Source organism: Ascidiella aspersa, chromosome 7, assembly GCF_963924565.1.
Source record: "Ascidiella aspersa chromosome 7, kaAscAspe10.2, whole genome shotgun sequence".
Classification (NCBI taxonomy): Eukaryota; Metazoa; Chordata; class Ascidiacea; order Phlebobranchia; family Ascidiidae; genus Ascidiella; species Ascidiella aspersa.
Window position 1 is genome coordinate 17792648 of NC_139453.1, and position 27588 is coordinate 17820235.

General features: G+C 34.9%; 1 protein-coding gene across 4 annotated transcripts; it reads left to right on the plus strand.

Moving 5' to 3' along the window:
* Positions 1-512: 512 nt before the first annotated feature.
* Positions 513-24020, plus strand: LOC146138111 (transmembrane protein 39A-B-like). Of its 4 annotated transcripts, none has more exons than XM_083393625.1 (11): positions 515-760; positions 9022-9235; positions 16516-16647; positions 18126-18280; positions 18342-18546; positions 19016-19132; positions 19198-19394; positions 19644-19764; positions 22687-22826; positions 23412-23525; positions 23613-24020. In XM_083393625.1, the coding sequence occupies exons 1-10, from the start codon at positions 708-710 to the stop codon at positions 23497-23499; spliced, it is 1422 nt and encodes a 473-aa protein (XP_083249751.1). In that variant the 5' UTR covers positions 515-707; the 3' UTR covers positions 23500-23525; positions 23613-24020. The 4 variants fall into 4 exon arrangements, 3 of the variants coding, with proteins under 3 accessions (XP_083249751.1, XP_083249752.1, XP_083249750.1); XM_083393624.1 differs by having other exon boundaries at positions 516-760; positions 23412-23521; XR_014501409.1 differs by lacking the exons at positions 19644-19764; positions 23613-24020 and having other exon boundaries at positions 513-760; positions 23412-23521.
* Positions 24021-27588: the final 3568 nt, after the last annotated feature.

Sequence of the window (27588 nt, forward strand, 5' to 3'; positions counted from 1 at the left end):
ATATCGCTCGGAAGTTTGCACAGAAGTAAACCTCACATAAATCTTAACGTAGAAAGTAACGCAAAAAACGGTCAACAAATACCGCATAACGCAACGCAGATCATTTTTTTATTATTAATAATAATGCTCTACCAACCTAAACTCAAACCCGCACCGTAACCCGTTACTTTCTACGTACCAAATGGAAAGAGCCCCGAAATCAACGACATAGCTCAATCGCGTACATTTTAACAGTAACACGCCTTTCAAAAAAGTACAGTAGGATCCTAAGAAAGTGTCACACAACTTGTGATAACCTTGCCTGTCCTACCAAGTCAATTTTGTAAACAGAAAACGGTTTAAATTAGGACTAGGGGTCATTAAACAACAAATTACGCCAAAAGCGTACATTTTTATAACAGGCTTAAATAGGAAAGATGATGTTTTTCTTATTGTGAATCAGACCGTGACGGCTGTCGAAAGTAGAATGCATTGCTTAAAGGCAAAAGAAAAAAGGCAAAAGTGAGAGTTTGTCCTCATGGTTATAATCTCTTGGCTTTAAGTAATGTGTAAAAATTTCTGATCGATATCTAGTTTACTTGAATTTCGAGCTGCGTGTTTCCCTTTGGTCTTCGTGTGCCACGAACAATGATGTCACGATCCTGGGTTTTTACCTCCTTGTTGTAGAAGCAAAACATTTTTATAGAATATAGAGCAAGAATTAAGAAATGCCGTTTAGGCGACTTCAAGCAAAGCAATCCGGTCTTCCTTGTAAATACAGGTAGTTGATCTATATTCTAGTAGTAGTAAAACATTTCTTATTTTTCTCCTATGGCTCAAACTGAGTAGGTGCGTGAAGGACTAAAAACAAGTAATTTTGATTGTAACATCAATTTTTACATAACAATATTGGACGCTGGTCTAGAACCCTACCACAGTTATGAAATCAACGAACATTATTTGGGTTAGGGTGCGAGTTTGGGTGTGGGTGGGTCAAATATTATTATATTTTTTATTTAATAATAATACTTGACCCACCCTAACTCAACCATTAACCCTAACCCAAATAATGTGCGTTGTGGTAGGATTCTAGACCAGCGGCCTGACACTTATTATTTTATTCCACATACTTGATCATGTCTTCTCAGTAGTAATTATATGGGACAAAATTATTTTCACGACATATCTTGTTTTTTCTCATATTCCTTTTTTGGTTTGCTTTGTATGTTTCAACCGATTTTTGTCCGGAACTTTATAGAAAAAGTGTACATTGCACAACTTTCAAAATTTTAGACATGACGTAGACCAGTTTGGAAACTTTGGATTATGCGCGGGGGAGACGATTTTGCAGCTTGAAATTGCACGGCTGTAATAACATTTCCACCCAAATTTGCGCGGCTGTAATAAACGTTATTTGTAGAATTTGCACGGCGGTTAATTAAGTACTATATACTAAAAAAAAGAAAGTTTTATACGTTTCAGCAATCTTTTGCTGCTGACCACATTTAACGTTGAATTTATATGAGATGCGCGGCAATGACTGCGGCTCACCAGGAAACTGCACGGAGGAATTATTCCAGGCCTTACTTTCCAACCTGGGACGTAGAGTGGTTTATGTATAGGTGCACATAGAGTTTTATGAGGTTGCAGGTGCCTTTGATTGGGGGACAAAAAAACAATAATGTGACGTCATCGCTTTAGTTCGCTGTAGCTTTTGACTCCCATCTAGTTAATCTTCTTTTGCCTTTTATAATATTCAGTTAAAATATTTGAAGAGGCTGTTTGCATGGCAACCCGTTACTGTACACAATCCGTTTTCATATATGGAAGAATGAGCCGTGGCCTGAAGTTCTGAAAACGGCTATAGATTTAGTTTATAAACCTTGGTAAAGCAATTTAATCCGGCCCGCGGCTTTTTTTCTTAAAATAAACTAAGTGAAAAATCAATGGCAACTTTACACATGTTAGGTTGTATCCTATATGCTCTTTCCAGGTACGGACCTAGTAATTTGCTGTTTTGTGACTAAAGGGTATAAATAAAAAGTAAATAATTAACTAAAATGTACTGGGATTTATTATTCTAGATTCAAAACCTATTATTTTTATTCTAGAATACCTTGGGATTCTACTTTGAACATCCCTAATCATTATACGTATTTTTTATGGTAATTAGATGTCATTCTCGTAATAGTGATTGGTATTGAATTGTCGTCTTTGCGAGCCCTGAGAAAAGGCAAACAGCGCACCATGGGGTCATGACCCCCCAGTTTGAGAACTACTGTTCTAGTAGTTATTTGTCGAAAAATCTTGGTTGGCGAAGTGAAGAAAATTGCGATAAAAATGAAAAACATTTTATGAAAGCTTTTAATTATTGTTGAGTTGCGTTTAGTGAGTCAGAAGTAAATGGGAAGGGGGAAAAATCATGTATGAGTGATTTACATTTTAACACTAAATTGTAGGTGAACATTTTATAAACCAGGCTGGGAGGATCTTGCCGGCCTTCTGGTGACACGCATTTTGGGCCTAAATTCTTTGATTTCCTATAGTTAAATGATTTGTTTGGCTAATGTATTACAATGGCCATGTTTAGGTGACAAGGGTAACAAGTAAATTAGTTAAGAAAAGTGCACCGAAGGGGCGAAATTTTCTGTGATTGTGACATAATCAAATTCATAAGGTACATGCTAAACTACAAACTGGATCCTGGGGGTGCTATTTTTTACTCTAAAACTGTTAGATAGATTAGCTGTTTTGGGGCGAACTCAGGTGGAAACATGCAGCGCAAAATCAGAAAAACGCAAAAAAAAAAATGAGACAGAATCATTGCAAAACAAGGAAAAGTTTCCGCGAAGTGCCAAAATTTTTTGCATTCATGTAATTAAAACAGCCAAAATTATAGTTTAGGCCATAAATGGAACAGCATGGCCTAACAAGTACATCCTCGTTATGCACATGCAAATGTCATACTCATATACCGGTCTATTTAACAAGAATATCGTGATTGCTTTTTAAACTCAATATAGGCAAACTTGCCTAGTTAAAGTAAATCTGCTAACACACAAAAATTCTATTCTTAAAATTTAGTATTTTTTAAATTAAGAAACAATCTATATGCCTAGCTTTTCCCCCTAAAAAACATGCTTCACACTTCCGTTACTGCTTTGAGCATGGTACAACAATATTAATTCCAGCCAATCGTAGTGCTTAATTTTTCTACATGTTCTGCATTTCAAAAAAATATGTGATTGGGTATGTGTAAAAACAACAAGTTTTATTGAGTGAAATCGATCTTTAAAAAAATATTAAATAAAAAATATTAAAAAAATAGTTTTGTTTCTTTTAATAAATTTTTTGGGCTCCCTTTCTTCGGTTTTCTGGCTCAATCTTCGGTCAACATATTCGCCAGCATTCTGATTAATTCCAGTGCCACTTTACAATTCTACACTGTAATCTAAAAATATTGCAAGGTTTCGTACTATTTACTTTATAGATTCTGTCTACAATAACCTTATTTCTGATTGCAGAAAATTCACATTTTCTTTGTACGGTGAATTATTAACTAGCAAAATTTCATAAACAACATAATAGTAAAAAATTTAATATTGATGTGATTGTTTTAAAATTTGATCCTCTATGTCAGTAGTTCAAACCAAGGGTCTGCGAGAAGGTCTCAAGGGGTCCGCTAGAGCACTGAAAACTGATCAAACATTTTTAAATGTGTGGCAATAACTTGTTGAACACTAAAATAAAATAAAGTTGCCAAATGTATTAACTATTTGAATAGGTATTTTGAATTTGTTTATTTTTTTGCTGATTGTTATGTTTATCAAAACACAGAATTGAGATTACTTATTGTACCATATTGCTTTATTACGATGTCACAATGTATCCTATTTTAATGCGATTAACTAGCACCAAATCAGATTTTTACCTTTAGCAAAATGAAAATAATAATGAAGGATACATATTAAACAGTTTTACTGCTGCATTGCATGATCGCGATAGGTTTGACATCTCTATGTTTCCTCTGGAAAACTATTGGCTAATAGTAGCATAAAGTCAGTAAAATTAATAAAAGACCTAACCGCTATTTGCCCGGAAAATATTTTCCCATTGATGAGAATGAAAAAGACTGCAGGACATTTTTATTTGCATAAAAAACGATTTGCTTTATATGTGATTATACCAATGCTTTTTAAAAGATTTACTTTGGGGCCATTCCGTGTCAATTCACACAGTCAAGAAATTCAACCTCTCCGATTTTCCTTAAATTTTACACACCTTTTCACTATCCTATATAATGAACACCTGCAAAATATGAGCGTAATTTGTTGAGAAATGCCAGAGTTATTAATCTTTTAGTTTGGGGGGGTCTGCCGAGGGGGCGCAATTTTTCCATTTTGGACCATGTTTGATGCCCTATTACTGCTAAACTAAATAAACTAACAACCCAATGATAGTACTTCTACCAAATATTTAAAAAGAAACATAGTTTACATTGTCACTCTAAAAGGTCAAAGGTCATAGACATCCAAAGTTGGCCTTTCCCAGCAATCGGCTAAAATTTTCCCTAATTTTGAAATTTCGTCAAGACCCCATTTTTAATTGCAATTGGCTAAAAATGGGTTGAAATGTTGTTTATAGGATTCTCTCTGAACTGCAAAAATTTCAGTACAAAATATTAAAGGGGTTGGGAAATATTTATTGTGAAACATGGGTTGAAATGAAAAAAAGCAAAAAGTGGTGTCCTTTTAATATCCCGGTTACCCATGACCCCAGTGAAAATTCGCTCTGAAATTTTGTCCACATATTTACTAAGATATGACAAGTCTACCATGCAAAATTAATTCATGGTTCTCAATGTTTTCTGATAGAAATGCTGTGTCAAATTCGGACAAAAATGCGAAAAATTACAAATGAAAAAAAAATTAAAATGTATTTGTAATTGTGTTTTTAACTATTGTTACCTCACAAAACACAAGTGTTATACTTGTGACTATAATGTACAACTTGATAACTGGAGTAGTTTTCTATTTTTTGGCCATATTACTGTATAATTTACAAAAAAGTCATTTCTCGCCATGCACACTGCCCCATTTGTTGTGCTATGTAAAACCTTATTTTCTGTAATGGCAATTAATTTACACCTAGCAGCAAACTATAACTCAATTTTATACAATTAAAAAAAAAAAAATTTGAAATAATAACTTATAGATGCTGACATAATTGGCAAGAGTTTCGCTAAATTAAGCCAATGGGGGTGCGGACCAAAAGTTTGAGAACCCCTACAATAGAGGTGGTCAATTTTTTAGTTTAAATACAATATATTGTTAAATGTTATAAACAGTTAGATGAACACACCAGTTTTTTATCTTTTATAATAAGTTTAAGCAATAGGCTCACATTAATAGAACGAAATTAACTGAGCATCTGAAAGCCTGGATGACTTTATTAAATCAGTGTGCGACCCCTTTCTTGCTTTGAAGACCCATTGCTTCCTTAGCAATTCATAAAAATATACTTGAAACAACATAAACAGAATTTAGCTGATGGTGAAGTTGTAATATTACTTGATTTCGCTGAGTTGTCCAACATGCCATGTAGGGGTTCCATTTGGACATCACTAAACGTGTTGGGATTGGTGGAACCACTAAAAGATTTTTTTGCATGTGCAAGTCTTCAAGCAGCAACCAACAACCAAATTTTTACACCACAAGATCTTTTCCAATGGGCACACAATCTCAGTTTTGGGATTTAATATATTTGGCTTTCCTCAAGTAAAATTAAAGACCAACACAAAATTTGAATTGGAAAAGTGATATGCAAAACAATAATTTGGAAAAGTGATATAAATTGGAAAAGTGATATGGTGTAAAACAATAACAGGCAGAAGATCACATTATAGCTTCATTCCACAATCATGTCAGTCTTTAAAAATGCGTTGACTGTCAGATGATATTTTATTTTCCCTTGTAGAAGTGAAACAAGGTCAATTGCAACTGCCGAAAAATGATACAAATGTAGGCCAATATATGGCTTGCAGATTTCATTCTGATTGGTAAAATTTCGTTGTTGGTTGCTGCTTGAAGACTTACACATGCAGCTAATCTTTTGGTGGTTCCACCAATTCCATTACATGGGCTTTTGCCATGAGAATTAGCAAAGAAATGCCACTCAGTTTCAGTTCCAGTTCCAGTGCCAAGCAAAAATACTTTTTTGTGAGTTTTGTATTGTGAAGCAGCACCATCATTGAAAAAGATCTTTTTTTGGAGAACCAAGTGATCAGATAATAATTGGAATTATTTGGTCAATGAATGCATGCACTGTGCTTGTTAAATGTTCCAAATAATCTGATATTACAAGCAACCTTTTTGAGGTTAAAGCTCCATATTTTTTGTAGTATATTACAAAAGGGTGAAGAGTTGTTGAGTGATAACTATTGGATCCCTACACGGCATCTTGGACAACCAATAAGTAGTTCTCAGCAATATCAAGTAATATTACACTTCATCATCAGCTAAATTATGTTTAATTTGTTTCAAGTAACTTGATTGTGATTAACTAATCAAGTGATGAGTCTTGAAGCGAGAAAGGTGTCACACAATGATTCAATAAAGTCATTTAGGCTTTTTAGATGCTCAAGTTCGTTTGATCACTATAAGCATATTGCTTGCACCTTATTATGAAAGGTACAACTCTGATGTCTTCATCTAACTGTTGATAACATTAAACAATATATTGTATTTAAACTAAAAATTTGACAATCTGTATTTAGGGGTTCTCAAACTTTTTGTGCCGCACCCCAATTGGCTTAATTTTCCAAAACTCTTGCGCCTCTAGTTATGGCAATATAATTGTGTCAGCATCTATATCACAATCAAGTTGTTTATTATTTCACAATTTTAAAAAGCTATAAAAGTGAGTTTTAGTTTGCTAGTGTGAATTCTTTGCCATTACAGAAAACAAGGTTTTACATAGCACAACAAATGTGGCAGCGTGCCTGGCGAGAAATGCATGAATTTTTTTAAATTATACAGTAGAAAAATATTCCAGTTATTAAGTTGTACACTTGTACATTACAGTTATCAAGTATAACACTTGTGTTTTGTGAGGTAACAATAGTTAAAAACACAATTACAAATACATTTTAACTTTTTTTATATTTGTAAATTTTCGCGTTTTTGTCCAAAATCGACACAGAATTTCTATCAGAAAACATTCAGAACCATGAATTAATTTTGCATGGTAGACTTGTCATATCTTAGTAAATATGTGGACAAAATTTCAGTGCAAATTGTCACTGGGGTCATGGGTAACCGGGATATTAAAAGGACCCCACTTTTTGCTTTTTTTCATTTCAACCCATGTTTCACAATAAATATCTCCCAACCCCTTTAATATTTTGTATTGAAATTTTCGCAGTTCAGAGAGAATCCTATAAACAACATTTCAACCCATTTTTAGCCAATTGCAATTAAAAATGGGGTCTTGACGAAATTTCAAAATTAGGGAAAATTTTAGCCGAGTGCTGGGAAAGGCCAACTTTGGATGTCTATGACCTTTGACCTTTTAGAGTGACAATGTAAACTATGTTTTTTTTTAAATATTTGGTAGAAGTACTATCACCTGTAAAAAAATTGGGTTGTTACCTTATTTAGTTTAGCAGTAATAAGGCATCAAACATGGTCCAAAATGGAAAAATTGCGCCCCCTCGGCAGACCCCCCCAAACTAAAAGCTTCATAACTCTGGCATTTCTCAACAAATTACGCTCAAATTTTGCAGGTGTTCATTATATAGGATAGTGAAAAGGTGTGCAAAATTTAAGGAAAATCGGAGAGGTTGAATTTCTTGACTGTGTGAATTGACACGGAATGGCCCTTTGGTAGTGTGAATATTTTAATTTTAGTAGGTTTATGCATGAAGTATGGATTTAAAATTATTTTCAAATTGACTTGTCCACCGGGACATGTTCGCCCAATTGGTCGCTGGCATGCGATCTTATGAGGCAGACAGAGCCATGTCATCGCCATCTAACAAAAAGAGCGGCGGCGTCACACTGCGCGCGAGTAAGAAAGTGAATCGTCGCCTTAACAAAAAGAGGCCAGCTTTGTGATGGCGCACGCAACATATTATAAAACTCTTTACGTAACCCCGCAAAACTAATGCTGCATTTTTTACTGTAACAATTTTTAGTTTATCAAGATTTTACCTAAGTTGGACGCACTATTTTCCAGGATAACATATTTGCTCGAATATAACGCAAAGCGAACAATGTGCTACAACTTCAGGTTTTTCAGATTAACCAAGTAAAGGTTTGCCATCACAGAAAAGCAACTTAATAGTCGTTGACACTCTTGCCAGGCGCCAGCTGCGAAACCACCTGGTGTGCAATCGTTAACTTCAGGCAAAACTAAACCAAGACCATGAAATATGATTAATTGTGGTAAAATCATAATTCGGTTGTCAGCAGCACAGTTTCCTCAGTTCTGTGTACTGGAGTAGCGCTGAATTACAAGCACGCCTTTCACCACCTGCAATACTAAACAAAAGTATTTTTCCTTGCCACGATTAGTGCAGCGGAAAACTATCCTGCTTTTACGGTCGACCAAACAAGATTTTTTTGGTTTCGCTCGATTTTGTTTTTGCATTAGCTTAAGACGCGTGACCCAATAACATTAAAACACTGCCACTTCAAACAGTTTACTAAACCCTGACAAAAACCAACAAACAACAATATTAGACACTTACAAAAAGGTGTTCAGGGCCCCTGGATATGTCATTGAATACAAAGATGCTTCAAAAAGTACAAAGACAGAAAACAAACTATTTTTTTTAAATGTAAGCCTATTTTTATTCACAATATTTCATTCGGTTATTAATAAATATACTATGTCCATTAGTAGCAACATCTATATTTAGTCTGAATCAAATGAGTAAGGTGACTTAAGGAACTATTAAGATCCAACTCAACGTGTTTTTGTTGGCAAGTTTTAACAGCATCCAAGTCGTTTATCTAATTATAACTTTTATTGTTGTTTCAGGATTTCTGGGGGTAAAACAGCTAGCCAAGCACCATTTTGTGTTGCGCCAACTATACATGATCATGTATCTTCAACAAAAGAGTCTGTCAGTCTTGTCCAAGTAAATCACCCTAAAATTCCAGATCTTCCAATCATGGGATCTCTGAGATTTGAACTTTTGTTTTACGCTTACTTGCTCACTGGGCTTTTTGGCCAATATATTTTTATTTATAAGGTTAGTATGCATATGTTTCATTCACCTATACTAATCAGCCAGCCAGCAAACAAACAAACAAACAGTTGTTTTATAGCAGGCTACTTGTTATCGTTATCCGATCACTGCGAATGAAAAAAATGTTTTACATGACATTTAATTCATGTGACCATGGACACAGAATTCTGTTTACCTTGATTTTCTTTGGAGGAGGGATTCATCTTAATATACCCCAGGCGCATAGCGTGCCCATACCAAAGGGGGGGGGGGTGTCCCGAAATTTCAACTTAGGGAATTCCCCTATTTTCCGTCTGACAGTAATGAATTATGACGTCATAAAATAGTGATTTTAATGACGTCATAAAAACTAACCAGAAACAATTAACGTTCAGCAAAAGCGAACACGTGCGTCGTTGACACTCATGCCCGGCGCCAGCTGTGAAACCGCTTGGTGTGCAGCTTACTTTAGGCAAAAAACTAAACGAAGACCGTGAAATATGTGTAATTGATTTTGGTGGAATCCTAATTGGAATGTCAGCAGCGCAGTGTCCCAAGTTTCATATACGGGAGTACGCTAAATTACAAGCATGCCTTTCGCCACCTGCAAAACTAAACGAAGAACCTTTTTCCCGGGTGTTATTATGCGACGATTAGCGCAACATCTGCTAAGCAGTGTGCCAAGTCAGCAAAATACAAGCTGCTGTTAATGGAAAATAAGGTGCAATCGTACACTAAAGACGTGGTCTTAGATCAGTGTTTTCCAAACTTATAAAAAAAAAAAAAAAAACGGCACACTAAAAAAAAATCTTAACTATTTACCTATTAACAGAAGAACAATACAGTAATTTTACAATCGCCCTTAACACACGACAAACTATATGTAAATCTCTCAAAACTATTAATTTGCAATGAATAGTGCGTATTTAAGTCTAAAATGCTGGCGAGTGGCATGTATGCCTATTGGTAATAAAAATACTCTCTTTTCCGAAATTATGGCACACTTGACAATCTCTCAAGAATCACTGTCTTAGAGTATGCTTACAGAGAAAAATTTTGCGGTAATTATCATAACATAAAAATCACGAGTTTGAAACGCACAAGACAGTTCACCTTTAAGGAAAACTGCTTGTTACACCAACATCGAATATTAGCGCAGACAGTGAACAGCGAGGACCATCAGCTGCCTAACTCGACGCTTTTAGCATGAAAAAAAGAAAGAAGGTTTGTCTTAGCGTTGTCAATTGTCGAATACACACTTGCTAATCCAACCTGAATGAATAACGAAAGAGAAAAAATATCCTGCGTTTACGGTAGACCAAACGAAAAACGGTATTTTGTGTTTTATTTTGGTTTCGCATTAGCTTAAGACGAGTGACCTAATCACATTAAAAACATTGCCGCTTGGACAGTTTGTGCACCCTGTTGGTATGAACTCCTAGGGGTACGGGCGCAGCCTGAAAATTTTTACGTTTTGTGTATTCTAGACGTTAAAAACAGCGATTATTAGTAGCTTACGGCTGTTTAAAATAGCCTGTTTGCTAGACAAACGTAACACCTCGTTGACTCATTCACGTCCGAATGTCACAGGTTTTTAACTTTAATTGTGCGCGAAAAATATTGAATTGCGGTGTCAGAACAGCCTCTGTGACGTATCAATCACAAACTGTAGCACTTCGTTGTCAGCAAAATTAACGATGCTTATAAACAAATATGGTGATTTTGAGTTTGATTTCGCCGATTGTATAAAGCATGCAATGACTTTTATTGCCTGTTAAAACTACGACAGCTGAGCGCTCCTTTTCGAGTTTGAGGCTAATAAAAACGTTCAATAGATCTGCGGCGAAGAGCGCTTGACCGGCTTAACGCTAATAAATGTACACCGGGATATTAACTACTTCGTGCATGATATTATTATACACGAGATCATATAAAAAATCAAGAAGAATAAATTAATTTTGTTTAAAAAGCACGTTGTTGTAGCTTAACACGCCAGTTTTCTTTGCGTCGTTGAGAAGTTGGTTCGTTTTACCAATAAAATACATATTCGTTAACAGGCCTGTTTGAGATTACTTAAGTACATCTGTTATGCAGTTAACTAATGTACTGGAAAGAATACAAAGTTACTATTAACGTAATGAATAGCTGACAATCACACTGTGCATAACTACATAACCTCGCTGAGTATTGGCTTAAAGTTGACCGTAAGTAACCCTATAGCGCATTTTGTTGACGGCAAGCACGTTTTACAATGTAGTATTACTTCTGCAACTTACCGCATTTAGGAAAATTGCAACTATGCACCTGGCATTACATGTTACTCGCTTGCCCAATAATGCTTGATTGACACTTAATTATAATTTGGTGCCTTTTCGTAAGTGACATTATCGTTTTTTGTTCGTTTTTGTCAGAGTTTTACTCACCGTCCGAAGCTGCCTGTTTTTAAATGTAATTGGGTCGGAACGCTTAAGCTAATGCGAAACCAAAATCAAACGCAAAACGCCGGTCGACCGTAAACGCTAGATAAAAAAATTTTGGTCGACCGTAAACGCTAGATAGTTTTTGCAAGTGTGTGTTTGACAATTAATAATATAAATCAAGCGGTTTCCGCTTTTTTCTCTCTGAAAACGTCGAGTTAGACAGTGCTGATGTTTCTTGGTGTTTGTTGTCTGCGTTAATATCAGATCTTGGTGTAAGACTGGGGTCGGCAACCTACTGTAATTCATCGGGCCCGTCGCCTCTTTGACAAACTATACACAAGTTCATGTTAAATACTTTTTGACTATTTTAACTAGTAAGTGCGAAAAATGTTTGATCTCACAATACGTCCGGTTTGTTAACGTTTTGATGCTGTATTTTGAACTAGATCAGCCCTTCTTTACCATTGCGCCGTGGAAAGCTGCCAAGTGCGTCGCAGACAAACCGAAAACGTATTCAAAAATATTTGACATATAACATTTTTTTTATTTTCGGCAATGTAATAAAAACTTGCAAGAAATTTAAAAGAAAAGCTGTTATACCAAAAAAAAATCGCGCTTGTTTCACTCGCCAGGTGCGTCCAAACTTAAAACGGTTATCAAACGCTCAACTAGATTAACTAACTATTAAAGTTATACCGTTTCTTCGAAGTAGTTTGATATGTCGCGCTAATCGAAAAACGATCTCCGTTTAGTACTGCAGGTGGCGACAGACGATGGAATATTTTAATGGCATATTTCAACACTAAAATAGTGTCATATTTTTAATGCAGAATAAAACTGAAAACATCCAAGTCATCCATCCACAGTTAATTGAATCTTTTCTTGAGAAAATGGGAATTTGGGAAAGTTTAATTAATTAGGCTGTTTGGATATCATTCTTCATTCTACAATGGCCACTCAGATTTAAATTTTTTAATAAAGCACCATGTCTGGAACTTAACTTGAGTCACTAGTTTCTATGAATTTCCAGCCCTTTCAAGTCCCAATGCCTGTTATTGGCACAGTTATGAATAAGACCAAAATAGGACTAATACCTAATAGTTGTAATAATTGTGTAAATCGAAATAAGACCTAAATTCGTCGGAATAAGAACTAAATGGCAAGATTAGGCCTTTACAACTTTTTACCTAACCCCTAACTGTATTACTAATTCTTCTAATAATTTCAACCCTAACCCAAATTCTAATTCTCAGGGTTGTTCCTAAGAAAAAAATTTCACGCGCCAGCCTGGCGAGCAGCTATCAATCAGCACTCGCCAAATTTGTTGGCACGCCGTCTGCAAATTGCCGTCCTAGCGCGGTCATTTCTTGAGTTATCGTTAACCTGTCTTATGGTTTCTACACGGAAACATTGGTTTTTTGGGAGTCTGGTCATTTATATCCATGCATGGTTAAACAAAGTATTGAAGCAGTGAATATTTTTAAAGCACTGAATATTTTTTATTATACCCATAAAGCAGTAAATATTTTTTACAGTCTTTAGTGAAAAAATAACACTGACAATTTAGTAGCAACGGCCTGTCCGTTTATCATTTTTTTAAAATGCTCGCGCTCTGTTTTTCGTATTCTGATTTTTGTGTGCTTAAAGGGGTTTTACCGCAAGTTGCTTCGCGCTAGAAACAAAACGCAAAACTTCGCCTAACACTACAGTTACTGGTTGAACAGCAAATAATCACAAAATAATTGTAAATTTACAACTAAACCATTCTTTCGCACTGTTAACTATATGCACCAGAGGTTATGTGCTGCGCTATGAACTTACGAGAGCGCAACAACATACTTACGTAAACTAGTTGGTAATTCTCAGCTGTAGTTTTTACAATACCGTAGTGTTCAGTGAGCCGTTTCGGTCTCTTAAAAGTCTTAAAAAACACTGCCTACAAATAATATAATACATTTACATTCAAAATTATTGTTACAATTTTCTCATGCAAACAATTCAATAAATCAGAAAAGTAAAATTCTTATCGCTGGGAACATTGCAAGTTTAGTAAACTTTTCCATAAGCGTTAACGACCAGATTAAACTTTTTAAAATTAACAACGTTTAAGTTAAACAATAAACCTCATAACTATTTACCACTGCAGCAATGACGCCTTTGATTGTTTGCCGGTAAACGTTTGTTTTTTTTAAAACGGGACAATAAGTCTTTATTACGATCATACAACGTGACAAACAATCTTCATTACGAGCTTAGAACGTAACTTCGAATAAATTTCGCCGAAGCCACTCGGGCGAGTGAATGTCATTCAGCACTCGCCAGGAGCAACTTGCACTCGCATTGGCGAGCGGGCGAGTGCTTAGGCCCAACCCTAATTCTACCAATTACCTGCGCCAACCCAAACAGTGGCTAGTCCAGTGTCAAAGTAGTGGTGCCCTAAAGACACCTTTCAAACTAGGGCGCCTAAATGTTGACACAAGCAGCTGATGTCAAAAAGGTAACCCCAAACCATCCCATACCCTGTCCCTACCGTTTTAGGCGTTATTTTGTCCATTTAGGTCTAATTCCATTAAATTTAGGACTTATTTCAAGTTAGATGTTGTTGCTTGTGTGTCTCCATCCAGCTCCAACAAACATGCCATGTGTTTTCGGGATTGACAATATAAAAGGCCTTGTGTAATTTTTTTTCTGTTTTGGTTTGTCTCATATAGCACACCATACCTTATAGCAGGGCTGGTGAGTCGGACTCCAGACTCAACAGAGTCGATTTGTTTTGCAGGAGTCAGACTCGAGACTTGAATAAGACCACGTAAAACTACCCGAGTGCGATGTGAGCATGCACAGTATTTAACTGATATTGGCGCCAACTGTAAATTGTAAAGGCAGAATAACATATGGTGGATATTTCCAACCATGTATTGGTAGTGGATCAATTACATGACACCCCTATGAAGGGATTCGTGAAAATCCACCTGAAATAAAGGCTGTAGGGTCACAGCCAATTCGAAACTTGACAAAATTGCACATTTGGTCGGCCGGAGTCGGACTGGACTCTGGACTCTCGTTATTTTTAAGTTACTCTCGAGCCCTACTTTATAGATAATAAAATTAGGAGGCCGCAATAACAACATATCCAAACATAGTTTGCAGTAGCTTTGCTCGCCTGGTGCACCGCCACGCTTTGAAAGCTGTACAAGTTCACCCTGGGGTAAAAATGTTTATGAAACATTGGTTTAGATTGAAATGTGGCATACTATGAATTTTTTTTTTCATGAATTATTAAACCTAAATATTTCTTTTATATAAGATACCAGAACCAATACAGTGTAATTTAATAATAATTTTATGGTGGAAGGTGATTCAGTGTTTTCCGTGTTTTCCGTGTATGCAAGTGACAAGTTAGGAAAAGTACATGTTTATGAAACATATTGCTAGCTTCCAATGTGTTATTGATCAGTGATTAGTAGGGATTCAACGTAGAAATTTGAGTCCAGTTTTGCCATTTATTTTCAGGGTAGTTGTAAATTATTCGTGTTTACCAAGGATGATTGCACCTAATTGTACTTAAGCCAAAGTGGCAAAGTTTAGATAAAGGCCTATAGCGGTGGCGAAACAATTACTGTGCTTGCTTTAACTGTAGCAATGTAGTGCGACTTCAGCATTTTTTTGCAGCCAATTACTTTACGTCCCGCGATAACCTTCGCCGCATAGTTCATTGTCAATCAAGCGTTATTAGGTGAGCGACTAATGTGTTAGGCCAGGTGCAAAAGTTACTCATCCCTTCATAAAATGCGCTGCCCTTGGAGAAAATGCACAGTGCAATTGTCAAGTGTTGAATACACATTGCCGGCTATAGTAACTTAGTATTCTTTGCAGTGCATTATTTCACTACATAACAGATCATAGCCTTTGTAGTAAAGTAAAACAAAAACACAACAAATGTCATAAAATAGGACTGAATTTCTAAAGAGTTTTTGTGTTGCATTGTACTCGCTTTGAAAATATAATATTAAGTTTAGGCAACAACCTGGTATTTGTTTTATGTCATTTTTAATTTTATATATATAGTTGTGCATTCAGTTTGCACAACTGCTTGTGGCAGTTGTTTAGAATGGTAATTAATATACTCATGTTATTTGTTTAGAATCTTAATTATAATATATAAATACACAGTTGTCGTGTGATTAATTGCTGTCACTGTATGGTATATTATGAATAATCCCTACCCGCCCTCACAAACAACTTAAAAGTAAAATGTTTAATATAAAATACACTAAGATTCGATAGTCTGGATTCATTTATTCTAGATTTGAAACTTAATTTTCATGAATCCCCTGGGATTCTACTTTAAATACCGTACTCATAAGTTATTCTGATTAACAGATTCGTGGACCCCATTGATGTCCTATTTGAAATATCCTTTTTTTAATCAAAAGTAATACATTGCCAATTAATTGTTAGAGGTGCAGAGATTTTTTAGCACTTCTGTGTTTTATAAAATGCATTTTATTTTAAAAACAACATTACAAATTCTGAAATATCTGTTTTAAACAAATTTGTCTATGACAAAGTGCAATATTTTGATTTTGGTCATCAATTAAAACAAGACAATTAAATATATATTTTTAGACCAAATTTTTTTTATAAAAATGTTGAACCATTCATAGTTCTTTTTATTAGTTCAAATTGTGATATAATGACTACTGAATTTTGCACCATGCCCCTTTAGATAACATGATTAAATGAAGTAAAATCTGTTAATAATAAAATACTTGGATTTCATAATCTGGATTCGGTCTTCTCAATTTAAATCCTGCTATAAAGAATAGATGAGATTTTACTTAAACTATTAAAACTTTAAATTTTGTTTCATCATATTTACAGACTGTGTGGTGGTACCCAAGCACTCTTCCGCCAAGCCTGATGACAATAAATTTTCATTTAATAGACAATAATTTGTCTACATTGCTGATAATATTCTTTTCAAGAAGATTAGTGTTTACTATCTTGTGGAAGGTAAATTTTAATATACAAAATAGCTAATTTAAAAATCCCCAATTGGCATATTTCAATATGTGAAATTATGCAAAAGCAACATGCAAATAATTTGGTTGTCAAAAAATCTAGTTTGTTACCACAGAACAACTAAAACCCTCTTGTAGTAAAAGAAAAAACACCGAAGGCCCGCGAAACACCGGAGGTCGCCTTTGGCGGCAAACTGTCGGCAGGGGAATAGCAGGAAATTGCAGCACTTGTCGACAGGTTTTCTGATATTTTCAGCGATGCGCCGGAAGACGAATTTTATCAAACACTGCATTAAGCTGATGGATGATGAACCAAGTAGTTCAAAACCTGTACGCCTCCCATTTCGTTTGAGAGAACGATTGCAAAACAACATAGAAGATGACATGTTATGGCTTGGAGTTATCCGGAGTTTGCGATCTGCATTCGCTTTTTTGGTGGTTAATGTAATAAAGAAAGATGGCTCTAACAGGATTTTTATGGATTATCGCCAGTTGAACAAAGTGTTACTTTGCAACCCTGAACTGATGCCTACAGCCAATGAGGCTTTCCAGAAGTTCTTGAGGCTACTCCCTCTACTTTACCAAAAACCTTTTCTACAATTATGGTTGAAAGTATAAGACAATAGAAGTGTGAGCAAAGGTTTAATTGCGCTCAGCGGGAGTCCGCCTCTACGTAACAAAGAATGCTCAAACTTACTAAACAGTGTAAAACGCATTAGCAACGACACTCTTTTAGCCGGTTAACCGGCAGAATTATATCCGGATATCACATAGAAAAAAAAAAACTGCGGTTAACCGGTTAACCGTTATCCGGATAATCCAACCCTAGTCACGTTGTTATAATAAAGAATTGTTTTGCAACAATTACGCTTGTCTGGTACGTCCAAGGTTTAACAGACTTTTGCCACGCATATTGACTGAGATGTTATGTTTAACAGCTGGTTTTGAATTAAGGCTGTTAATTAAATTGTACTGAGCCGATCCTTACGAGAAAGGCTGCTTTAGAATTGTTGGAAAAGTTATTAGCACTGACAAAACTGCCATAGTTGCAGCCTAGTAGCTCATTAGTTTTTCTAGTAAAAGCTGAAACTATGAATTAGTGTTTGTTTGATGTGCGGCCCTCCATTAAGCATTACATTTCCTAACTGGCCCTTGTGTTAAAAAGGTTGCCCACCCCTGCATTAGGATAATGATAGCTAACAATGTTTTCAGATCTGTAATAGTTAAGTGGTATTTCATGGTCTATTATAACTCTTCCCAACTTGTGGGCTGCACGCTTTTTACTGAGATTTTTTTCAATTGGGGAAAGGCAAACTTATAACCTTTTCAACTATACAATTTAATTCCTTATCAAGTATAAATCTTTCTTTAGGTCAATAATGTCCATCATGTCACTTTGTAGAACAGAATAGTTTAAGTTGGCTTCATGCTAAAAGGAACAGTGGTCCATTATTTTATTATTTATTTCAGCACTTGAAACCTAATTCGGATAGTATTACACATCTTTTTGTATGGATCTTGGTTTGTCTGGTGGTTATGTTTGCTTGGGTGGCTGAAGTTTTTCAAAATTTGATTTTGCTTCATGACAAATTTAACTACCTGAAATTGATGTTTCTATATTACCCGTAAGTTTTATTTTATCTAATTTTCTAAAATTTGTAGTGTCAAAGGTGTGGTTTTTCTTAGGATTTTGTTTTGGTTCCCTGTTTATTGGATATCTGAAAATGGAATTTTGTCTTACAATCTGGACTCTCCACCCCAAAAAAAGTCTGGATGGCTTACAGAATATTTTTATCCAAGTTCATTCAGTCGGTTACAGGAAGAACCAGAATCAATAGGGGATGGAAAGACAAGTTATGCAAATTTAGGCAATGCTTGTGATGCTGAACAGGTGTTTTTCTGATTTCATATTTAGTTTTATGAACTTTTTTCGATCTTAACGGAAATATTTTATAAGTTATATTGTTTTCTGGTAATCGTTTTTTTAGCATAAAACTCTTTGAAAAATAATTTGTCACTTTGCGCTTTACGTTTATCCAATAGCCCTAATAAAACTAATTTAAAAACCTCTTGATTTGACATAGCTTAAATAAACCTATGTACATAACTCGAATAAAACTAATTTTGTCATTTTTTCTTTGTATGTAGCTCCAATTTAAACTTTGGTGAGGTAAATATTATTTACTCAAGGGATTATTTTTGTATGTGGTACAGGCGACAATTTGAGGCTGGAATTTGTAACTTGAATAACCTTTTTTTTATTGTACACTTCGCTGAAAAAGGTGTGTAACTGGACAAAATTTGTGCCAAAAAAACATGCCTTTCAGGGGACACCTGTTGCAACATATGTTATAATATAGGTTCGAGAGGAAGTAAATTTGTTGTGCCGGGACTTCAATTCTCGAATTGCAGAAATTGTGTTTTCATCATTGCTATGTGCATACTATGTCGGCTTGGTCCCAATATTTTATACAGAGGTACATATTATGGTAATTGTTGCAGAAATGTAACAAATATTGCGAAATTTTATTTTTTCTTCTAGAGCTATCAAGCATTTGATGTAGCATGGTCACTACAATATACTGCTTTAATTTTGATGAATGCTTTTTCAATGCTTTATACATACTTGCTACCACCAAAGTATTTACAAATTGTTCACAAATGTGCAACACTTCTTGGTGGATATGAAGATGTTGCAAACCTCAGTAAGGTACAGGAAAACAACCATAATTTTATTCAGTAAGTAGATATTTTTTATTGTTTGTAGTTTAAAAGACTCTGATTTTTACTTTACAATGGCAAACCCGTCCACATTAGATAATGACCATTACAGAAATACTAAGGTAAAAACTCGATTTTGGATGTATAAGTGGATATGTTTTAAATTGAAATACATAACACTAAAGCAAGCCTAATTATTGTTTTTTTTATATAATTGAGTTGACATAATGCAATTATCTAAAGTATTTAACTCAATGAATTTATTAGATGGTCACCAAGTAGGGTTTTCCCTGAAGGTGCTTATGTTTGGTATCAAAAAAGGCTGTACAAAGCTATTGGAATAAATAACACTGCTAATCCACTAAAATCCAGTCATAAGCGTTTCTATGTAAGTAAACAAATTTATTTGTGTATTGTGTGAGTCTGATTGTCATCAACTTAACAAATTCACATTATTTCAAGTCCAATAAAAAAAGTTTTTTTTAAGTATTCAATGTCCTGCATAAATTTTATGGTTACTGAAATGTTGACAGTTCTTAGTCTACTTTTTATGCTGATTTCAGAAATATTATTGGTTTTCTGTAATAAGGTATATTTTTTTCAAATTTTAGATGATCTGGATATGTTGTATTGAACAAAAAATATTTAGCACTTTAATTAATTGACAAAGAGCAAAGTGATTAAACTCGAGACATAGAATTTGAGATGCCTGATACCGGCATTACAGGAAAAAATATGGTTGTTCTATTCGGCGCAAATGACAATATTGGCCAACTACAGGCCCTGTCCCAAAATATGGCCCGCCAATTCTTGTTGGCGTATGATTTTTTATGGGAGAGTGATAAACTCAAAACAAAAAAAATAAATAAACTTGCCAATCAAAAGTATGTTGTTCTAACATGTGTTATAAAACGTTTTCAAAAAGCATCAATAAGCGATGATTTGTTTAACTTGCCAGCATTCTACTTGTACTCCAACTACTTTAACTGATATGCAAAATCGATTGTCATATATACATACTACATAGCAAGGCACAAAGACAAAGTAAAAATCAAGTTGAAATAGCATAGCAAAAAAAGCTCTTGTCCTAATGGTAAAGCACTTTAATATAAGTGGCTTATTTTGTAGGCCGTAAACGTTTTGCCCATCGTAAGTTTCGACAAGCTAGAACAGGTGCGGGCAACTTCTTCAGTCGACGGGCCTGTTATGGGTAAATGAAGTACTTGGCGAGCCGGATTCCTGGTCGATATATTAATTGGACTGCCATATCCTACATGTTGTACTGTTTAAACACGGCAACACTTTCATTGCACAGTAAACATACTGCTTTTTGTTCTTGCCGACTTGACTGAAAAAGTACTACGCCATCCAATTCTCGTTAAATTTTGCAACTTTACGTTTCTTGGCAAAATCCAAGGGAAAATATTGATTGCATATTCTAAATCTAATATGGGAACGCACTATAAGACATAAAAATCAACAATACCTAAAGCAGAAAACTCAATAGTACCATAGTATTAACTCCAACGACATAATAAAGCCAAATACGCAGTACTACCCACCACAGAATAAGAACTTTGCTGCGGGCTAGATTAGGACATTAGGACACAATCCCCAAGTAGAATTGACTTTATGTTCTCGAGAAAGACGTTTATTGGACAATACGACAATCAGTATACGGCGAACCCCCATGCTCACCAAGTGCTCGCATAAGGCTAGGCTTGTCTCTAACCACGTGATTGCAAACCGTGCTCAAAATGTGTCCTATTCTCTCGGTATCCACCCGACGAATGGCGATTGTTTTAGCTTAAAGCGCCGTGTGTTGCTTTCACCTTTTTATGAGTCCACACTCCTCAGCTTAGCGTTATTCTATACTGGAGTTTGTGTAGTGAATTCACACTATCTAAATAAGTTTGGATCGTCAACCCGCCGACTCATGTTTCCTGGGGGAAACTATTTGCTTCCTTCCTTTTTCTACGAATTTTTAACTTATTCCACGTTTTTCCGTCGGACGTTAATGACGTCATAAATAAGTGACGGGCATAACGTCATAAAATAGTGAGTGTAGTGACCATAAATAAATAAAAACTAATCAGAAACCGTCCATTAACGTCCAGCAAAAGTGAAACTTAAGAAGCAAAGCGAACACGTGCGTCGTCAACAATCCTGCCAGGCGCTAGCTGCAAAACCGCTTCGTATGCAATCGTTAACTTTAGGCGAGAAACTAAACCAAGACCGTGAAATATGTGTGATTGATTTTGGCAGATCCATGTACAGGAGTTTGCTAAATTGCAAGCACGTCCCTCGCCACCTGCAATACTAAACGAACATCGTTTTCCCGGGTGATATTCGATTAGCACAACATCTGCGCCGGGCTGTGTGCCAAGTCAGCTAAAATACAAGCACGTCTTGCAGGCTTACACTAGCATCGTATATTAGCGCAGACAGCGAACAAGCGAGGAACATCAGCAGCGCCTAACTCAACGTTTTTAGCGAGAAAAAACAAAAACCGCTTGATTTATTGTTTTTAATTGTCAAACACAAACTTGCTGGTCAGCCAACCCGAACGAATAACGATAAAGAAAAAAATCCTGCGTTTAGGGTTGACCAGACAAGAAACGAAAAACACGTTTTGCGTTTCGCTTTGGTTTTGCATTAGCTTACGACGCGTGACCTAATTACATTAAAAACATTGCCGCTTAGGACGGCGAGTAAAACCCTGATAAGGAAAGTGGGGGTCCGGACACCCAACCCCCAACCCCCATTTATTATTGTTTGGCCTACTTTTGATCACTTTTAAATTATTCACCCGTAATGCAAATTTCAACTGCTTTTTTCTACAAAATCCATATTTCGATTTTTTCTCAAAGTACCCCAACTGAAAGATAAATTTACAATCAATGTTAAAACATAAATATGTATTTTACTAGTTTAACTACTATTGATCTGTACAGTTTTATTGTAAACATAAACAATACCACAACAAAAAAGCTAAAAAACAATAAAATTCATCAAAAAATCTACCGCTATGCCTATACCATTTTTTTAGATGCGGCGTCGGTTTGGGCAAAAGCTCTTAAAAGAGTATCTTGGAAAGCTGGTAAAGAATTTAAAAAGACCTAGTTGTCTACAAAATTACCAGAAACTGTTATAGACCCAGCCATACCCCAGTTCTGCTGATCAATTAAGTTATGATAAAAAAACGTTATATGTAATTTATCCTGAACAAAGTTTGGTATTGCGTCTTGTTTATCATATCCAAAGCAAGGAAACAATGCAAAACAAGGATGAACATGTTTTCAAATTTTAGTTTATGTTCCACAAACCTCTACGAATGTTGAATTTGCTGCTTGGGTTACATGTTGCAATTGTTGTATTTCAAATACATTTATTAATGTGGTCAAGTAGTTGGGATCAGCTGATTCTTCCAGCACTTCTTCAGTTTTTTAGGTAAGTTTAACTAACCTTTTTAGGTAAATTTGAAATAGGTGCCTTTCTTTATTTTACACATTCCTGACACTTAGAACAACCAATGATGTATGTGATTATTATGGATTGCAGCAACACCAGTTTATCATTTTTTAATTTAAATAATCACTTACAATCTAACAAACACAAGATATTAAAACTAAAAAGTAATATTTCACAAACTATTTATAACCTTCAACAAATTTAAAAAATATGATCCACTTAAAAGTGCAACTTACTTAAAAAAAATAGCCTTAATATATTTAACAAAATAACTCAATAGAATTTTGTAATGTTGCAAAAAGACACAAAAGACAAAATACATTTTATCAAGTCTTATAACTCAACGCAGTAAAATCTGTTGTACTACAGCCGTTTAAATTGGTCTGAATGTTATTGCCGGTTATCGCCTATGTAGATTACAAAATTAAAAGAAAATAAGGTTGTATTGAATTTCATTTTTATAAAATTACAATTTAAATCTATTTTGTACCATAACATTTATTAAGCAGATTTGTTGTACACATTTCGCTAATTTTACATGTCTAACAGTTGTCAATATTTTAGTTATTTCATATTGTTTACTATTCTGAGGGACAGAATTGTATTGGGAAAGGCGTATTCTGCATACCAAAATTTACCACTGCCGTCGTAAAGAACAAAACAAAGTTTGTAATGTAGGTAAAGACAATATGAAATATTTTTTACAATCACTTCTTATTCTAACAGTTAAATTATCCGTTAATTTTTGTATCATTTCTGTGTTAGTTTTACAGAAACAAAGAAATTGGATATTCGTTTCTACAGCTTTCTATTGATGCAAGTTGCAAGCAAGTTTTCCAATTTACCATTGGAAGTAGATATTCGTTTCTACAGCTTGCTATTGATGCAAGTTGCAAACAAGTTTTCCAATTTACCATTGGGCATTTCTGTAAATACCCTTGCTACAGTGAGAAGCTATCCATTTTGGGCTCATTTTATCTGTAAAGATTTTTTTTATCAACTCGAATATGTATTCATGCTTTTAATTTCAACTTGAAGTGTATTCAGCACAAGTGATAACTTTTAACTTATAATCTAAATTTTCTTGGCAAAACGACAACATTTTTTTGTTATTTCATGCATGGTAAACCCGAATAAAACGCTAATTGCAAAAAATACAAACCACTTTCTGTATATTTTTTTTATCAATTTGACCGATTTGGGTGCAAACGTTCAGGATAGACGACACACAGGACAATCGTTTTCTGATACAATAGGGAAATGTGATATATATTATTCAGATCAAACCTTCAAAGTTTTGTTACTTTTTTCTTTAAATGTTACTCTTTGTTAAAAAAAGTGCAACAACAATATTAAAGCAAACCGAAATATTTGTTTTATTTGCTGGCAAAGGGATATAAATACTTTAAGAAGCATGTTTTATGCAGTGGGTTAAAAGACGGACGTTTTCTTTGTTTTAAAGAACATGGCCACCCACGCTCCACATATCCAAAAGGCTAGTCAGCAAACAATTCCTGGCAGATAGTTTTAACGCCCAAATAAACATATTGTAGCGGTTTGCGCTCCATATTGTTACCAGGTTGAAACTCCGGCCATTCTATTGAAACAGTCTGTTAGATTGTGACGTCGTCACACCAGCCTGTGTGAATTCATCAAACTGTCAACATATTGCTATACTCGTGTTTCGTAAATTGCTTAGAATTTCCTGTTTTTCGTTGCGGGGCAGAACCGCATTGTTATGAAATTTAATTAACGCCAGCTGGTATAAAGTATATAAGGGATTTCATTTTATACCAAAGACGAGCAGTCTCAAACTGTTCACTTCTGGAGTCTAGATCGCGTATGTTGGAGGTAATTATTGCACGTAGGCTATATCGCCAGTACCTGTAAGTACTGTTTGTCGTTTGTTTGTTTGCAATAAATATTATTCTATTGTGGGCACAACCCACAATATTTACGTACATTTTAAAACACAATTACCACCGAAAACTTTTATCCCTGAGTGAAACTAAATTTTTTTAGCACAGGATAAACCTTTCCAGCGATGCCTTGCTTGGTATAAATTTGTTTATGAGTAAGGGTTCAATCTGGCAAAAATCAATATTATTGATATTTTTAACCGATTGCGATAAAAAAGCAATGTTTTTGGTTTTGAAAATTCTTCGTGCCCACTTTGGTCGGATGTTTTAGAGTTGAAAAATCGCGATATTAGGACTATTCATAGATAAATAGAACATTTTAAAACTTTAATATGTTTAAACTTTAAAGACTATCAAAATCAACGTGTGAAAGTTTTGTTCGATTCTAATTTATAACGAGCATAAATAATTAACACTGGTCAACAGCAAGTTTTGAACGGAGATGTGATAGATTGTTTCTGGAAATGTTCTCATGTTTTTCTAGCACATTGGGTTTTTGAAATATTTGCATTTTAATTTTTTCAATGTTCGCTGTATTATTAACATACGCATAATGCGCAATGTGACTAACCCCATTGAACACGTCTTGGCTAGAAAACGTTTTATTTTGGTGTATATCTGGAAAACTCGTCTTCGACTTAAATTTGACGTCTTAGAAACGTCTTGAGACGTTTTATGAAATACAAGAAAATTATGAATATTGTGTGGTCTTAAGAAGACCTCTACAAGTTGTATAGTAATCGGTTTGTAAAAAGCGTTTTTTTAAAAACCGATAAAAAACGGACATGTTAAACCTAAATATATATGTTTCTATAATTCGTCAAAAAAAAGGTTTAATAATCGTTAAAAAACGACCTTTTTAAAACCTTTTGTCAAAAACCATTCCAAAACGTATTTTCTTAGCGGAAATTAAATAGGTTTTACTTACTGTTTGAAAGACGTTAATTAAACGTTGCGAACACAAATCTTTAAAACGTTTTACTTAAAACAACTATAAAACGTTGCTTCAGAAATGATAGAAAAACGTTTTTATTTTTTGTATTGTCGCAACACGTCAGCACATCAAATTAATTCTTTGTTTTATCGCCTTAATGTTGCGTCATGAAAGTTTTTGTTTAAATTCGATTGCCGATATCTCTTGCTAGAGTTTGCAACGAATGCCTTGTTACACCAATTTTTATGCGTCAGAGCTGTATGTGATGTTACGTATATCCGTTTAATGTGAGCGCTTTGTTTTGAAATTCGCCTTATTGTCAACAATCCAGAATTTTTAGAATCGAACGCCAGTTACGTCGCAATGTAGATCGAAGCGCTTTTGTTCAAGCCATATTGGGACAAAAATATTATTTCCGTCTATAAGAGTCGAGAGAAAAAGGTTTAGACCACGCCTTGTTGTCACGTGATTTATTATTGAAAATCGTAAGAATATCTACGTCAATATTTCCTGTGCATTTTAGAAATCTTTTTCGCCAATAAGTATAGTCGCACAATCGAATAAAAACCAGTATCAACCAGTATCACCCAGTACTGCCTAGTGCAGAGAGAGAGGCTTTTACAGCTTTTACTAAGACAGCAAAGTTGACTGTTCATGTATCTGAACTAAAGGAAAGAATTGGACCTGAATGGCCTCACGAAGACAGGCCATCTCAAATCTTGTAGGAGTGTGGTCGATTCATCTTGGCAATTATATAAATGAAGACTCATTAATCGGACCCATACCCCCACAGTATAAAAAGACGTTTATTGAACGTTCCACGCCATAATTCCCTAAAACGTTTATTCTAAAACTAATAGAAAACGTATATTTTCAAACCAGCTAAAAAGGTTTTCAAAAAACGGTTTAATAGTTGCTGAAAAACGACCTCTATAAAACGCTTTTATTAAAACACTAGACGAAATACCCGGCGTTGCCCAGGTTAAATATAATATTTACCGATTATTCGTAAGATCTTCGTAAATGACATAAATAATGCAAACATATTTTTTTAAATGTCATGACAAATTTGCTTATGCCTAAACGTTTGAACTGAGTGTCACTAAATTGAAATTTCAAATCATGTGATGTGAAGTCGGTTAACTGTAGCGCACAACACTTGGCTAAGCATGCAATACATCTTTTAAGTAACGAAAACCGTGACATTTGTCAATTGAGAATAACTCCCAAACGTAAAACTTTAGGTTGCAGCAGCAATTGTTTAGACTTGCTTGATAGCGTCATGTTTAAGCAAATACGTAATCCCGGTGCTAAACTGCGTCAAACGTAAGAAAAATCCTCATTGGATAAACAAATGCTTACTGTTAACTACTGTAATAAACGCAATATTTCGCGAACTCTGCTAAGTATTGCGTGGGTAAACACATTGTAAGAAGTCTTAGGCTTTGGCCTCAATCACTATCGCTAACAAACGGCTTAAAAATAAAAATTCAATTCTTCGTAAATTTGCGAACTCTACCTACATTTTACGCGTAAACAGGCATCAATAAGTTCCTAAACATAATAGTCTTAGTTGGAAACATTAAAATTTTACTTTATGAAGGAAATGTGCTTCAGGGAGTCGAACCATTTTACTTTTCCGGTTCAGATTCGGTTCGGGTTTAAGGATTTTTTTCGGAATCCGGTTCAGTTCCGGTTTCGGTTCGGAGTAATTTAAAAGTTCCGGTTCAGCTCCGGTTCGAACATCGTTATTTCAAAACCGGTTCATAAAGTTCCGGTTCAGATACAATATAATTTGCGTTAAATCTCAAAATGTGGGTCGATAAATGTAGAGAATAATTTTTGAATTGTAAGTCATTTAATCTAAGTTCCGTGACTTATTAAAAAA

Coding starts and splice junctions, on each gene's coding strand:
- LOC146138111 (XM_083393625.1), top strand. CDS start 708: ATGCCGTTTAGGCGACTTCAAGCAAAGCAATCCGGTCTTCCTTGTAAA. Junction 16,648..18,125: donor TGTTTACTATCTTGTGGAAG/GTAAATTTTAAT, acceptor TATTTATTTCAG/CACTTGAAACCTAATTCGGA. Junction 19,765..22,686: donor CCAGTCATAAGCGTTTCTAT/GTAAGTAAACAA, acceptor TTCAAATTTTAG/TTTATGTTCCACAAACCTCT.